Source organism: Saccopteryx bilineata, chromosome 4 (genome assembly GCF_036850765.1).
Source record: "Saccopteryx bilineata isolate mSacBil1 chromosome 4, mSacBil1_pri_phased_curated, whole genome shotgun sequence".
Classification (NCBI taxonomy): domain Eukaryota; kingdom Metazoa; phylum Chordata; class Mammalia; order Chiroptera; family Emballonuridae; genus Saccopteryx; species Saccopteryx bilineata.
Genome location: NC_089493.1, coordinates 45,709,888 through 45,726,425, shown reverse-complemented (window position 1 = coordinate 45,726,425; position 16,538 = coordinate 45,709,888). Strand labels below are relative to the sequence as shown.

General features: G+C 41.4%; 1 protein-coding gene across 2 annotated transcripts in view; it reads left to right on the top strand.

The window, feature by feature from the left end:
* The first annotated feature begins 3,410 nt into the window (after positions 1 to 3,410).
* Positions 3,411 to 16,538, top strand: part of CGRRF1 (cell growth regulator with ring finger domain 1) — a 29,969-nt gene continuing 16,841 nt past the window's right edge. The window contains exons 1-2 of one of the 2 annotated variants that reach the window (XM_066276910.1): positions 3,489 to 3,638; positions 15,537 to 15,631. Coding sequence is in view for 1 of the 2 variants with exons in the window: in XM_066276909.1 (XP_066133006.1) it covers positions 3,535 to 3,638 (104 nt within the window). In the remaining variant the exon portion in view is untranslated. Of the gene's footprint in view, positions 3,639 to 15,536; positions 15,632 to 16,538 lie in introns of both variants that reach the window. The other variant, XM_066276909.1, reaches the window with a different exon arrangement.

The following is a 16,538-nucleotide window of genomic DNA, read 5'->3' as shown; positions in this document are numbered from 1 at the left end:
CTATTGGATTAGGATCATACACTTATGACTTCACTTAAAGGCCCTACCTCCAAATACAGTCATATTGGGGATTAGAGCTTCAACATATGAATTCAGTCCATAACACTCCCTTTTTTCAATCACATATATGGCTTCTCATTGCTCTTAAGAATAAAGCTGAATAGTTAAAATGGCAAAATTCCTGTATGGTCTGGGCCTCACCAGCTTTCCATTTTCATCTCATTGCATGTTCTTCCTCACTCTCTGTGTTTTAGTTGCACTGGCCTTTCATTTTCTCAGCTGTGCTATGATTTTTCCCATGTTGGGGCGTTTGCACATGCTGTAGCCTCTGTCTTATATGCTCTTTCTCTCCTCATGTCCCTTTGCTTGGTAAACCTCTCTACATCAGCACTCAGATTAATAATCTGTTCTTCGGGGCCCTGGCCAGTTGGCTCAGCGGTAGAGCGTCGACCTGGCGTGCGGGGGACCCGGGTTCGATTCCCGGCCAGGGCACATAGGAGAAGCGCCCATTTGCTTCTCCACCCTCACCCCCCTCCTTCCTCTCTGTGTCTCTCTCTTCCCCTCCCGCAGCCAAGGCTCCATTGGAGCAAGGATGGCCTGGGCGCTGGGGATGGCTCCTTGGCCTCTGCCCCAGGCGCTGGAGTGTCTTTGGTCTTGGCAGAGCGACGCCCCAGAGGGGCAGAGCATCGCCCCCTGGTGGGCAGAGCCTCGCCCCTGGTGGGCGTGCCGGGTGGATCCCGGTCGGGCGCATGCGGGAGTCTGTCTGACTGTCTCTCCCCGTTTCCAGCTTCGAAAAAATACAATAATAATAATAATAATAATAATCTGTTCTTCAGGAAGCCTTCCTTGGTCAATCTTATATTTCCCCATTGTCCCATTGTAGGGGGAATGTACCTCCTGTTAATAGCATGTGTCATATAATTTTGCCTTTACTTTTTGTTTAAGATTCTCTAATGTTTGACCTTTTTAATCAGATGATAAACTCCATGAGAACAGAGATATGTTATTTTTGGTTTATTTTTGTATTCTAATGTCTTCTGCAGGACCTGGGACATATCTGACACCCCAGAAACAGTTTCTGAATGAGTAAGAGGTAAATGGGAATCTTGTCATGTAGAGGTAGGTATGCCAAACAAGGAACTTGGGACTGACTTCATTCTCAAGTATTTATAGCATGGCAATCCAGGATTTCTGGTGATGGGCTGAAATGGAATCTGTCTTTCAAAGAATCTATGTTGGAAATAAAGTGATAAGTTTCAATGGTTGTAGCAGATATTGAAGTTGGAAATAAGGGCTTGAGTAAATTTGTGTTAGTACCTACTCTTTTTGTGAATTCCTCAATGTAAATCAGGTTGAGTCTCAGTTTTCTCCACTGCTGGTCTGGGATTTGGTCTTCATGGCTTGGTTAGTGAACTATCCTTGTTCATCTGTTTTCCATCTTCCAATATGTTTCTGCTATTATTTTTATTTCCTGTTCCTGGTTTTTGTTGATTAAAAAAATCCCTTGACTGTAGTTTTAGTGGAATTTTGGGAGACAGCAAAATGATAAGCATATGCTTAAAATACCACTTCAACTTGGAACCCCTATGTTTTCATTTTCATTATGGAAATTATTTATTGTTTATGGCAATAAAATTGCCTTTCACATTGATCAAAAGTTTTATTAAGTGACACTATTAAGTGATGGCAAAACTGAGCATGAAAGGGTGAAAGTGTAAATGGATACAGCTCTGGAGCGCCGTGTTTCTCCAAAGGCTTAAAATGTATGTATTTTTTGAATCAAAAGATCCACCTCTAGGAATTTATCCCAAAGAAATGATTTAGCTTTAAGAATATTCAATTCAATATTATTTATAATGAGAAAATTGACCCAAAACTGGCTGATTACATAAGCTATATACTTTGAGAAATCATGTATGTAACCATTAAAAATTATGTTGTTGAACCCCACTTCTCACACAGCACTACTCCATAGAGTACCCAACATATGGTCATTTGCCAAGGGATATATATATGTGAAGCCATAGAACAAATTTACCTCATTTTCCTCCAGCACTAACTTTACTGGTGATTTGAGAGTGTGGAGTAACCACTAGTTATCTATCCCATGGTCCTTTGTTCTTTTTTTCCTTGGCAACCACACCACCCCCTACACCACCGATTTGTAGCAGGGATGCTGCTGCTCAGAATAAAAAACTACATTTCCCAGTCTCTATGGTAGCTAGGCATGGCCTTAGGACTAAATGCAAATTAATAAGACATCAGTGGAAATGTTGTGAGAGACTTCCAGAGAGACTACTTAGGTGGAGTTGACAGAACAGGAATGAAGAAATAGGGTGTACGTATGTAAAAGTTAAAAAAAGGGGGGGGCCCTGGCTGCTTGACTCAGTGGTAGAGCATCCACCCGGGGTGTGGAAGTCCCAGGTTCCATTTCCTGTCATGACACACAGGAGAAGTGACCATCTGCTTCTCCTCCCCTCCATCTTCTATCTTGTCCTCCTACAGCCATGGCTCATTGATTCCAGAGCACTGACCCCTGTTACTGAGGATGGCTCCCTGGAGCGCCCTCCTTAGGCACTAAAAATAGTTTGGTTGCCAGCATTGGCCCAAGATGGGCAGAGCATTGGCCCCATTTGGAGTTGCCAGGTGGATCTTGGGGGTGCATGTGGGAGTCTATCTCTGTATCTCCCCTCCTCTCACTTAAAAAAAGTATACACACACATATATACACATGATACATATTTACAATTATTACTGAAGTGAAAATTAACACAAAAAAGTTCAAATATCTAATTCTAATTTGAGGGGTGAAGGGGAGGAGAAAAGAAGGAGAGGTTGTGGAAGAACAGTTAATTTATTTCTATGAGCATGTTAATAATTTTCCTATACCATGAAATCCAAGTTGAAAAGGCTGACAAGGCTCGTATAAACTGCTTGTGAGACTCCTTTTGGTGTTTTGTACAGTGCCTTTCAGTAAGTTTTCTAAATAAAGCAAGAGTATGTATGGGTTAACTCACTTTGTAGAACTCTTCCGCCTCCTCCCAAATTTGCCTCAGATCTAATTTGTAGGGTCAGGATGTAGGCTCTGTTAGGTCGATTTCGGACTGTGTCTCTTCTCCCTGGCATCATAAAAACTTGACCTGAGTCTGGGACAGAGTTGCCTCAACATCGGTTTAGAATTTGCCGCAGAAAAGCGGAGTCCGCTGGGACAGACCCGCACAGAAGAGGCTCCTTAGGTACCAATCCCGTGAGTCGGGCCGTGTGATTCAGGTCGCACGGGAGCCGTCGCACCCCTCCGTGGAGCCAATAGCTCTGGACAGGAGCGGGAGGGGCGGGGCGAGCCCGGCAGGCGATGTCGTGATTGGCACGCCGGCTCCCGCAGCCCGAGAGGCTCCCCTAAATCCAGTTTATCAGAACCCCAGGCGAGTGCGGATTTACAAAGTTTGTCCGCTGCGGGGCACCGTACAGGCTCCCTGGCGGAGCGGGCTGAGCTGGGCTGGGCGCTGGAGTTCCAGTTCAGCTTAGAAGACCCCGATGGCTGCGGTGTTTCTAGTAACGCTGTATGAATACTCGCCGCTTTTCTACATCGCGGTGGTTTTTACCTGCTTCATCGTGACCACCGGCCTGGTATTGGGATGGTAAGTGCCCCAGGGCTAGGGGCAAGGGACGGAGGGGCAGACTGGGAGTGGGGTCGCGGCGAGTAACTGGGGACATCACAGCAGGACGGCTGCGGCGCTGGAGTGCCGGGGACTGTCGGGGAGCTGGTGCCGGGGGCTCCAACTTGCTCCGCAAGGAAAACAAGGTGGACACCGCACCTGCATCACTGTCCCGCACAACCGCCTGGTCCCCGTCGCTGAGGGTTTAGGGCAGTGATGCCGGATTGAGATATTTTACCCAGCGTTGTTTCTGGGTAGTAAAGCTTCCAGTAAGGGCCTGGTCTTGGTGTGGAGTTAGAGTGTCCAGTAGGCTTCTGCCCCCGATTGTGGCCTACTGTGTGCCCAGACTGTCCAGTCACCTGCGGTACAGTGCACAGACGTGGACAGTAAAGTAAACAAGACTGATTGTTGTACTTCTGAACTGAGCCCTTGGCCTCAGTGTGACTTGTAACAGAACTCCCATTGTATCATGTTTAGAGAAGCCTTGTAGATACAGCTAGTTGAAACTATATTGCTAGTCCATCCATTGACGAGAAAGGACATGAGCTACATTTTGAAGAATGAGTTTGTTTGAAAAATAAATGGAGTAAAATATGTATAGTCGAGAATAGAAGGCATTTCAGAGACTACATGAGCAGAGAGGCAAAGAACTGTTAGTGAATACAGCAGGCTGTGTAAAATGAGTTTAAACATACCCTTTGATCACTTTTACACTTTTACAATGCTTCCCACACTATAAACAGTAGAGTATAAAATTCTTTCTGGGTGGGGGAAGATTAAGACCAATTTTACACAATTTGTTTTTCTTGACCCATCAGATAGTGTTACTATTGTTCTTCAAGAAAGCTTGTAATTGGAATTAGGAGGCTGTTGCCCAGTTTAGAAAAGCAGTCATAGCACAGGATTTTAAAATAACTACAATATTAGTGTTATTCTTAAAGAAATGTAACTTTTCTCCACTAAGTAAAATAGGTAACTAGTTAATAATTGCCTTATATCCCTAAATTTTAATTTTCAATGGCCAACCAATTAGATATCTTAGATATGTCTTTAATATTGGGAAGAGGAAAATGAGTGAAGGACATATTGGTAATGATGGCAGCCTCTGTGTGTGAAGGGTAATCAGGAACCTCATGTTTGTAGTGGTTAAGAGAAAGACTTCAGTATCAGATAGAACTAGTTCAAATTCTGGCTCAGCCAGGTTTAAGGCTTGGTTTGAAAACTTAATGATACTCCTTTTAGGTATGACTTTTCTAAGGGTGGAAGTGTAGGTAAATGTAGAACTTTGGACTTTTGGACTAAGCATTGCTGAGGCCACGAGACCATGTCAGTGGTAATAATCCTGATTTGGGTTGAACCAGTAATCTTGAGCCTAACCCAACTATTCTCTCTGTCTGGGTTAGCTTTGTCCATGTAGATCAACTTTTTACTAGCATTTTTTGCTAACCTAAGCCAAGGTTGCAGATTTATTGATTAGAAACAGTGAAAACCATCTAGATCTCATGGAGACAACTTTCTAATAGTTTCCCAATCAGAATCCCATTAATCCCATTAATTTACTATGTTCTTCATCTTTGTCTTTTTTTTTAAACCTCCCAGAATATAAGCCCTAGTGGTCATCTGTTTTCTCTCTCATAGTTTTTACCTCAGTACAGGTCTGAGTTTCTTTCCCACTGCTTCTTTCCACAGTTCTCCTTGTCTAGCTGATTTAGAGCTTAGAAATTTGGAAGAAGGACCCTCATGGAGCTGGGACTTAGATCTGAGGAAAGGGTATTGATATGTTTGAAGGGATGCAATAGGCTGGGAAGTGGAGAAAGAACAGAAACTTCTGATTATTGGAATCCCAATAGCAATAGTAAAGAGTTATGCAATTAGAAGTATGGTATTTCTATTCAACTACATGGTGGTTTCTGTGAACCCTAGTAGCTCACACTTATTAAACTCCTGCTATTTGCAAGCACTGTGCAGAAAGGAGATGGAAAAGTCATGTACATTCTTTGACAGTCTCAAATAATCAGGGACCTACCTACTCCCTCCTTCTTCTTGACTACAGGTTATTAAGCTATTGTCTCTCAGCTTCATACTACCATTATATACTCTGCTTTGTGAATTTGAGGCAGAATTTCTAAACCTTATTTCTTCTTTGTAGCTGGCTGCCCATGAAGCTTTGCTATTAGGGGAGGGAGAATGGAAGGCTAGGGGACAAGAGAAGTTGCTGCTTCCTGTTTGATTTTTTTTTTTTTTTTGGTCTATCTTACCACAGCAATAGTGCCTCACTCTGGCACTAACAGTTGATCCCAGTTTTTCCAGTTTATAGTTTTCCACTCTCTTAGACCCAGCCTATTGCATCCCTTCAAACATATCAATACCCTTTCCTCAGATATAAGTCCCAGCTCCATAGGGGTCCTTCTTCCAAATTTCGAAGTTCTAATAACTCTTTTCCTCTACTCCTTGTCCTAGGACAGTAGTTACTTCCTACTGTTACTACTTCTTTGATATTCAGTGTCCCATTTTTGCCTTTTCAGTTCTTTAACATCTAGTTAACATTTTATATGAAATTATCTCTGTTAAAATAACTGGTGTCATTTTGGTTTTCTGACTGGACTGATAAAGATATCAGTAAAGAAATTATTATTAAGAATGGGATTCTGGTGGGGGGAAATCCTCAAAGATCCGGTATGGGAATTGGTCTGATCATTTCTTTAGCTCCTTGCCAATGGGAAATATGATTCTTGTAATACATGGCATACATTGGATCACAGTTAATAAAATCACTCACTACCTTTGGGTGATTGTGATAAAATGATTTCTGAAGCAATTTCTTGGGGACCAAGTGGCTAATGTACTTGACTGTTTATGGCAGTAGTGATGACTACGAGGACGGGGTGATAGGATGACAAACTCAGGTCTTTTAACTCTCAGGTCAGGTCTTAGAGAATCCGAGTGTTTGTGGTTCTAAAGCACTTTATTTCATGTGGCCACAGGGCTAAACATTGGACATAGCTTTAATTGTGCTGGTCATAGAGTTACACAACCTTGCAGAGGTCTCATTTAGGACACTTGATTGGAAAGAAGTGGAGCCCTGAAATGTGGAATGGGCATATGTAAACAGACCTGGACAAAGGTTAGAATATTGAAACCCTAAGTCACTCTGAGCCTTCCTTGTTGGTGGACGCAGCCTGCTTTCCATGTCTAAGAACGCTGGCCTTCCCTTGCTTCAAGATTTTGTAATAATCTTCCTTGCCTAGGGCACTTGCTTTACAAAGGGTGTCTATTCTCAAGACCTGCATCTATTATGTTTTGCCCCAGGGCCTAGATATCTTCATGCTCCATAGTACAGGGACAAAAACCTGTCCTGGTTAGAAATAGCCTAGCCTCTAAAATAATTGCAAAATTTTGCTAATTTGTGTCATTGGGAACTTTGGGAATATGTGTGAAATGGGTTTTAAGTAGGTTAGGCCAAGGAGGATAGAATGTAACACTAGATCCGATCAAATTTATTGATCTGGGTGTATTCTCAAGAAATTCTGAATCTAAAGTATTAAATTCATACTTGGTTGGCTGAAACTTGGATTCAGCGATGGCCTTATATTTCATAAGGTTGAGATGCCTGAACTTTTCTCACATATTGATGATGAAATCTGAAATGTGAGGAAGATAAGACTATTGGACTGGGTTTATTATATGCAATCTCCACACCCACTCCCCTACTGCAGCGGTTCTCAACCTGTGGGTCGCGACCCCGGCGGGGGTCCAATGACCAAAACACAGGGGTTGCCTAAAGCCATCAGAAATCCTCCCCCCCCCCCCCCGCCGGGGTCGCGACCCACAGGTTGAGAACCGCTGCCCTACTGCATTCTTCAAGGGGACATAAGATACACGTTCACGAAGGCACTGAGGGATAAATTACTGAGAGGAGAGGTGCCCTTCACAGTTCTGGCACTTGTCTCCTCTAGGCTATTTATGATGGTTAGAGATGCCGCTCTTAGGGTGGACATCCTGACTTGGAGTCTAGTGGCAGGCAACACATAACCCCAGGAGTCAAGGTGGACATATGTTCCATAATGGGTAATGGAACACAAAGCAGAAAATGTTTTGGCCTGCAGGAATCTTTGGCAGTGGCTAATGGATTGCAGTGTCCCTGGGAATAAAATAGATGAGTGGCTTACAAAATGCTACATGAATTGTGTACAAGGAAAAACTCCAACTCCGGAATAAGAAACCTGACTTGAGTCAAAACAATGGAGAGTTATACCCTTTCACCCAGTTTCCAGATCTAAGCCAATCCATACACTGGGAGCTTCTGATTGCAGGGGAGGGCAAGTCCCCTCGGGGAAGGGGAAGGACCCTACATCCTGCAGTACGTACTGCCACAAGGATATACAGTACTGTAATTCATCCTCCAGCACTTTCTCAAAAGCAATTGTTTCTCAGCTGCAAACTAGCTTTTCTGTATTCTGCTTTGTGAACCACATTTCTCTTGTGCTGATTCACTATCTTCCTTCTTCCTCCTTAAGGTTCCTTATTCCTCCTCCAACCTTCCTGTCTTTTTCTGGGAAAGTTTGGTCACTTTCCCTTGTCTCCGTTTCTGCAACATTGGCCTTCACCCTGGCAGTGCAGTTAGCCCAAATTGCAGCAGCTTGAGTTTAAAATTTTTCCTTGTACCTAAAAGAGCCCTGTGGCATTCTAGAGATAACAGCACCAGCTGGCCAGAGCTCCTACCAAAAAAATCTGGGCCCTAGCTCCTGGGGGATCGTCTCTAAGTTTCTGACTTCTGATTATCCCCACTCTCTCCTTTGTTTCCCCTGCCCTAGGGGATACCTTAGTGTCCCCTTCTTGCATTTTCAGTCCTTCAGTACTTGGTTAACAATTTTTGGTGTTTAAATAACTGCAGTGGTGTCTGTGTTCGACCAGCCCTGCCTGACACTCTGCCCTTGACTTCTCAGTTCACTTGTCAAATGTGTTAGGGTGCTCGTGTGTGACGGGGCTGGTGATGAGGTGCACATTCCTCGTTAGGAAACGAAGACAACTTTAGTTTGTATTTTCTCAGGGTGTAAAATATCTGATGCATTGGCAATGATTTTCCTGGAACATCTTAGAAGAAAAAACAAAACTCTAGAAATGCATTTCAGACTTTAAAGGCCTTAATAGGAGCACTCATTCTAACTCTTCTTTTTGTAATTAAGGGTGCAGAATTTTAGAGATTGAGTCACTATTTTAGTCATTAGCACAGCAGTTCCCTGAGAGACGGCCGTTGTCCCCTACCAGAGGTGTCCTCACTAGTGGGTTTTTTGTGCTGATCCGGGCTCAGTATCCAGCTAGACGTGAGACCATTTTGGGAAGATTGCACAGGGAAGGAGGCCCTGCAGACTGCCTCTGTGTTTTCTAAAGGCTGCAGGTGTGATAACAATTGTTTTACACTGAGCTTGAAACTTAGCCTCAAAGTAACCTTTATTCATGAGGGACTGCATGAGAATCGAGGCACAGGGAAAGGAGGTCAGTCCTACTGCCTGAGCTACTGAGAAGAAGCTGAGGAAGTGTGTGCAGTTCGCTGTTGTGCAGGCAGTGTGAACAATGTGAGCAGGGTCAGAAGGCCACAGGTTATCCCTGTCCTGGAAGTTTAAGCCTTAGAACAAGCACAACAGACAATTTAGAAATGGGTAAAACCAGAATTATAGAAAAATAAAATTATAACAATAAAGGAAAGAGAATGGAAAATTCTCTTTATGGAAAAAAAGGAGGGCTAAGTTCATATAAAAGACAAAGTAATGAATGTTAAAACACATTAATGTAGTTGGTATGAACAGTTGCCAAAATGACTTTGAGTGGAAAAAAGATAAAGATGGAATTGATTAAAAGAAAAATTGGTCAACTTTCTATTTTACAATTTTATTTCTAATGTCATATCAGCCACGCTTTAATACACAGGACATCAATGTCTTTGTTCAAGTACTTGATTAAAAAGGTGGAAAAGACTCAATGTAAGGAGGGGTGCCAAAGACACATAACCGGGTCTACTTACCAGTATTTTACAGAACCATTATAAACATTTACTGTGGACTTCTATTTAACCAGTCTCCAATTTTTAACCTCATTCTAAAAGCATTTCTGCACATTGGCTTTTGAGTAATATATCAAAAAAATATTGGTCCACATCAAACAAGTTAAAACTGTTAAAGTTGTAGATTTTTGTACAAAAATGAGCACGTTCATGCTGGGTCAGGTGTGTGAGAAGATTTAGGATTAATTTGACTGAAAGCAGCCTGTCATCAGTGGGTCAGCTGCCCAAGTAACCTCTTCCAACCTCTTCCATATCTCAGTATATTGAGCATGATGTTTAGGAGAAGAGGTGTGGTCAGACTAGGATGTCACTCTATTACACAGTGAATTCTCCTCACGGCACCCTAATTCCCCCCAAAGCGTGAAGATACCAGGGGAACAGGGCTGACAAAGTGAAATGTGGACTTTGACTGAGTGCTGGCTGCTTTAGCCGTGCCTGGCTAACTCCTTTAAGAGGACAGGAATACAAAAATGTCGGAGATTGTAATTGAGAAGTGTAGCAGAGCTAGGACATAGCGCAGATAAAGCAATAATGAACAGCCAAAGAGCAAAACCATTCACCTTAAATGAAAAGGTTAATGACTTTGTGTGAAAAATAAGATCTCTGTTCATCAAAAGATATTATGAACATGAAAAGGCAAGATGTAGAAGGGGTGAAAATAAATCCAACAAAGGGCTCATATTCAGAACAACACATAAAGAATTTCTGTCAATAAGAAAGATAAAGACAGATTAGTAGAAAAACAGAGGAAGGACTTGACAAGGGCTTTCACAAAAGAAGACACTCAAGTAGCAATAAACATAAGAAAAAGTGCTCAACCTCACTGGTCATCAGGGGAATAGAAAGTAAAGCAATAATGCAATGCCACCACACACCCACCAGGATGACTAATAATCCTTCGGCAAGGATCTGGAGCAAGGGGACACTCTTTCGTTGCTGATGGGAATGTGAATTGATACTACTACCTACAACAGTTACAAGCATTACCCACTGAAGTTAGAGAAGCATGGACCTTATGGCTGAGAAACTCCATTCTCAGTGTCTACCTAGCCAATGCATGTACATGCACTGAGAGCATCGAATATTTGTATACGCATTATTCATGTAACTTAAATGTCCATTAAGAGTGGAATGAGTAAACAATCTATGGCATGTTTATACAAAAGAATACAATACAGCCACAAAAATGCATGAAACATGGCTACATGAGTGAATAGTCAAGTAAAATGTTGTATGATAGGAAATAAAAGTATACACAACATACTTTCACTTATATAAAAATTCAAAAATGAAATTATAGCAACTGAAACCAATATAATGGAGAGGGAAGAGGTAGTGCAGGGGAGGTGACACAAGGAAACTTTTTGAGGACACTTTTATTTTTCATCTGAAAAACAATTATTTGGTAATTCACTGGACTATGTTTTGTGTACTTTCTGTATATATGTTATCCCTCATAGTAAAAAGTTTACATAAGATAAGGCCAATTTTGAGCAAGATTCATAATACCTATTTTTAAAATTAATTAATCAATTTAATTAATTTTAGGTGAGAGGAGAAGAGATAGTGAGGGAGACTTCCTGCATGCACCCTGACTGGGATCCGCCCGACAACTCCATCTAGGGCGGATGGTCGGTACCGACCTATTTTTAGAATCTGAGACAGGTGTGATAGGACCAACTGAACTATCCACAGCACCCCGGGCCATGCTCTAACCTCTGGAGCCACTGGCTGTGGGAGGGGAAGAGGGAGAGAAGTCAGAGAGGGGGTGGGAGAAGCAGATGGTCGCTTCTCCTATGTGCCTGACTAGGTATCTTACCAGGAAGTCCATATGCTAGGCCAATGCTCTATCTACTGAGCCACCGGCCAGGGCTCATAATACCAATTTAAAAAGATGTATACAAGTTAAATCAAGGACCTTAGGATGTTAGAAAATGTAGGCCTAAGCTTGCACAGGAAACAGAGAAATAAAAAATGGAAAGAGGTGGATTTCTGTTAATAGGTGTGCTTTGTCAATTCTTTTTTTTCATTTTTTCTCCATTTTAATGAACACTTTACAAATATACTGTCTTTTGGGGGGAACATTAGGTATCTTTTTCTCTCCATCATACAGTACATGAATCTCGCGGGTTTTTTTCTTCAACAAAGAGAGTAAGTGCAGGGGCCTGGGGTAGGGCTGCCCAGTTCTCCTCCTCACCATGGGACAGATGTAGGTGCCACTGCTACTGCTGGTGACCTGGGGCATGCCAAGAGAGGGCTAGTTCCCCAAGATGAGGCCCTCAGAGGGCAGAGGCCCCTCAGAGTCCCACTGTGCATCCAGTATCCACTCACCCCCCATCTAACGGAAATAATTTTTTGTGTGCTTTGTCCATTCTTCATGTGATGCTGAAGCACACAGCCTTGGATAAGTATGCTTAGAGACAACACTTTTTTTGAGAGAGACACACACAGAGGGACAGGCAGGGACAGACATACAGGAAGGGATAGAGATGAGAAGCATCAACTTGTTGCAGCACTTTAGTTGTTCATTGATTGCTTTCTCATACCTGCCTTGACTGGGGTGGGGGGTGGCTTCATCTGAGCCAGTGACCCCTTTGCTCAAGACAGCAACCTTGGGCTTCAAACCATAGACCTTGGGCTTCAAGCCATCAACCTTTGGGTTTAAGCCAGTGCCCTTGGGGTCATGTCTATGATCCCGCGCTCAAGCCAGCGATCCTGTGCTCAAGCCGAGGACCTTGTGTTTTGAACCTGGATCCTCAGCATCCCAGGTTGATGCTTTGTCCACTGTGCCATCGCCTGGTCAGGCAAGAGAAGCAACACTTTACATCTCAAATTATTTGTTTCATTCTGTAGTGTATACAAGGTCAAGGAACAGATATGGTATATCTTTCTACAATATTGATTATATGTAAAGGTTTGAAAAAACGTTTTTTATATTAAAACCAGATACATCATGGAGAAATAAAGCATATTGCAAAGAAATATCATGTTCAGAACCAGCTGCTACTAGTTATTTACTCAAAGCCCTGCCTTTTGAGTTTCTGACTCCTATATCTTTAAGGATTCTTTTTTTTTTTTAAAGAACCTTTCTTTTTTTTTTAAATTTTATTCATTTTTGTTTTTTAGAGAGGAGAGAGAGACAGAGAGAGAGAGAGGGAGAGAGAGGAGAGAGAGACAGAGAGAGAGAGAGAATGGGGAGGAGCTGGAAGCATCAACTCCCATATGTGCCTTGACCAGGCAAGCCCAGGGTTTCGAACCGGCAACCTCAGCATTTCCAGGTCGACACTTTATCCACTGCGCCACCACAGGTCAGTTAAGGATTCTTTAATTGAAATTTTTAGGTACAACATGCTGAAGTACCTGAAATACAGTGCTGGAGCCTACAGTAGAAATGAACACTATGAGAGCTGAATTCTCATTTCGCTGCTGGTAGTGTGGGTATAGGCTCAGGCAGTGGGGTTGAAGGATAAATGGGAGAAGGTAGGGAGAATGAAAATTATGAGGAAGGGGCCAGAAATGTATGTATAGAGTGGTTTTTCTTCATGTACTTTTTTCACTCCAGGGGATGAAGTAAAGAAGGGGAAGGTGTTCTCATATGGCTGTCATAGGAGGTTATGACTTGTGTCCCTCCACTCTGACTGAAAGGCACTGCTGGGGCACTCGTGAGCAGTGGAGACAGAACCGGTGGGGTAATTCATTCTGAGGGTCAAAAAGTTACTAGCCCTTCTGCCAACTCCTAGGTCTATTCTATCGTCAACATTATCATTGTTCTCTCTCTCTCTCTTCCTTCTCTCCAAAAATCAATTTTAAAAAAGATCCTTACCTGTGATGGCACAATGGATAAAGGGTCGACCTGGAATGCTGAGGTCGCCGGTTCCAATCTCTGGGCTTGCCTGGTCAAGGCACATACGGGAAACAACTACTACGAGTAGATGCTTCCTGCTCCCCTCCCCCTTCTCTCTCTCTCCCTCTCTCCCTTCTCTTCAAAAATCAATTTAAAAAAATTATCATTGCTAGCACTTACATAGTACCAAGCCCTGTTTTAAACTTTTACATTTGGGTAACAGTTACACAGAGACAGAGGTTGAGTGATTGCTTAAGGACACATGGCTATTATATGTCTTATTCCTAATTTTAGGAGGAGAGAAGTTTTTCAAGTATGATTCTAACTGTACATTTTTTTTAATTGCTGCCTTTTATCAGAGTAAGTATTTTTGCATTCCTAGTTGGCTGATGGTTTTTTTTTTTATCAGAAATAGACATTGGATTTTAGCTAGTGCTTTTACTGCATGAACTGAGATGATGATATGGGATTTTTTTTTTTACTCTGTTAATATAGTGAATTACATTAAAATTTTAATTATTTTTATTTTTATGTATTTTTAATTTGAATGTTATGCTAAGCCAACCTTGCATTCCTGATAAAAACCTCACTAGGTCATAATGTATTAGATTAGTCTTTTTATATATTATTGGATTTAATTCGCTAAGAATTTTTGCATCTGTGTTCCTGAGTGATATTAGTCTGTAGTTTTCTCTCACTGGCTCTGCCCGCCTCTGCATGTGTATTAAACTGCTTGAAGTTCTCTCTCAACTCACTGATGTTTTTGTTATTCAGCCTTTTTTTCCCTTCTGTGTTTCTTACTGGATACTTTCAGTTGCTAGGTCTTCAAATTTACTAATATTTGGTTCTGTAATATCTAATTTGCTGTTAATTGTATTCAGTATATTTTTTATTTCAAACATTGTATTGTTCCTTTTCAGCAGTCGATTGGGTCTTTTTTAATATCTTCCTTATCTCTGTATAATATGCTCAATCTTTAGTTTGTTTATTCCTTTTCAAAATTTTTATTTACTAACTTGAGAGAGAGAAACATCCATTTTTGGCCCACGTATATATGCATTCATTGGTGGATTCTTGTCTGTGCCCTGACTGAGAATTGAGCCGGCAGCCTTGGTGTATCGGGACAACGCTCTAACCAACTGAGCTACCTAGTCAGGAATGCTTATCTTCTTTAAAATGTATGGTTATATAAAAATTAATTTAAAAATGTAAAAAAAAAGAAAGTATAGTTATAACAATTATTTTGATGTTCTTGTCTACTAATTCTAGTATGTGCATTATATCATTTCTGGGGTGTATTTCTACTGATTAATTTCTCTCCTCATTGTGGGCCATATTTTCCTGCTTTGCATCCCTGGTAATTTTTTGTTGAACACTAAACAGTGTAAATTTTACCCTAGCTGATACTGGATATCTTGTATTCATATAAATTTTCTGAGCTGTTGGGATGTAGTTAACTTATTGTGAATAGTTTGATCTGCTAGAGGCTTGCCTTTCAGCTTTTTAAGGCAGAACAGTCTTATCAACTTCTATAAAATTAAATTCATCTAGAGTGAAATTTTATTCCATTTGTTAATTTTATTGGCTTTCTTTTGGCATTAGATTTATTCATGTGTTTTGAAATTTTAGTTTGCAGCCTAAATTTTAGTGGAAGTTTTTTTCCACCTCCCTTTGTCCTTATCTTTGCTTTTTAACTAGTTTATAGTTGCCTCCACCCAGATTTCTGAACCCCACCCCCTATTCCCTAGTCAAGAACCAGGTCTTATACTGACAGTTCTGTCCCATATTGATATTGGCCTAACCCAGCTCCTGAATTCAAGTGGTGAACCTGGCTCTGGCCCTTGTCTTGAGTGGACCACCTGTAAGGCCCTCTTACTATGTGAAGGCTTAGTTGCCACTGCCTACTGCCAGACTCAGACCCATCAAACCATGGCATAAGTCTTACTCATTACTTTATATTTCTTTCCCTTTTCAGATTCATAAAGGTGTCTTTGAACCCAGCTTTGGCTCTTCTTTCCAACATTTCATTATTAAAAATTTCAAACATACATAAAACAAAAGAATCACACAGTAAGTATACATATGCCCATCACTTAGGTTCTACATCAGTATTTTGCTACATCTTTATTACCTATCGGTCCTGATCCATTCATCCTTCTATCCACCCCTCAGTCTATCTTATTTGTTGATCACTTCAAAGTAACTTGTCCTCTTCACCCCTAAACATTGCATAGCTAGACTTCAGTATTTGTTTTTATTTATAGTTTTCTTCTTTTGAAGTAATATTTATAGAGAATCAAATGTACAACTCTGAAGTGTTATCAAATATATCATCTGCACCAGTGATTTTCAACCTTTTTTGAAACGCGGCACATTTTTTACATTTACAAAATCCTGGGGCACACCACCTACCAAAATGACACAAAATGACACTCTAACACAGTACATATTATACATATAGTTAATAATATAGTTTCTAAATTTATTTATACTCACTTAGTGTGAAACCTGGGCCTGTTTCGATGAACACAAAAGGGATATCCTGGCAGGAATGGTAGAAAGACACACACGAAGCTCTTCCTCAACAGTTCTCAGTCTCTCTCTGTTTTTAGTTTTTATCGCAGTCAAGCTTGAGAAGCTCAGCTCACATAGATATGTGGTTGAAAATGGGAGCAATGTCAAAATAGCTTTGTTGGCCAGAATGGGGAACTCCTTGGCAACAGATAACCAAAAACTGTCCAAAGGAAGATCAGCAAACTTTAGCTTTAAAGTTAGATAACATTGTGATGCATTGTATATCACCCTCTGCGGGGGCCTCTTTTAAAAAGAAAAGGGTCAAATATCTATATACACCATCAGGATAGACATAGCCAGCTGAGGCTGAGGCTTCCTCTAGTGGTGGCAACATTTACCTCCAGTCCTGACCAGGATTAGAAATCGGGACCATGGGGAGGAGTAGCAGCTTCAACTACTTGCC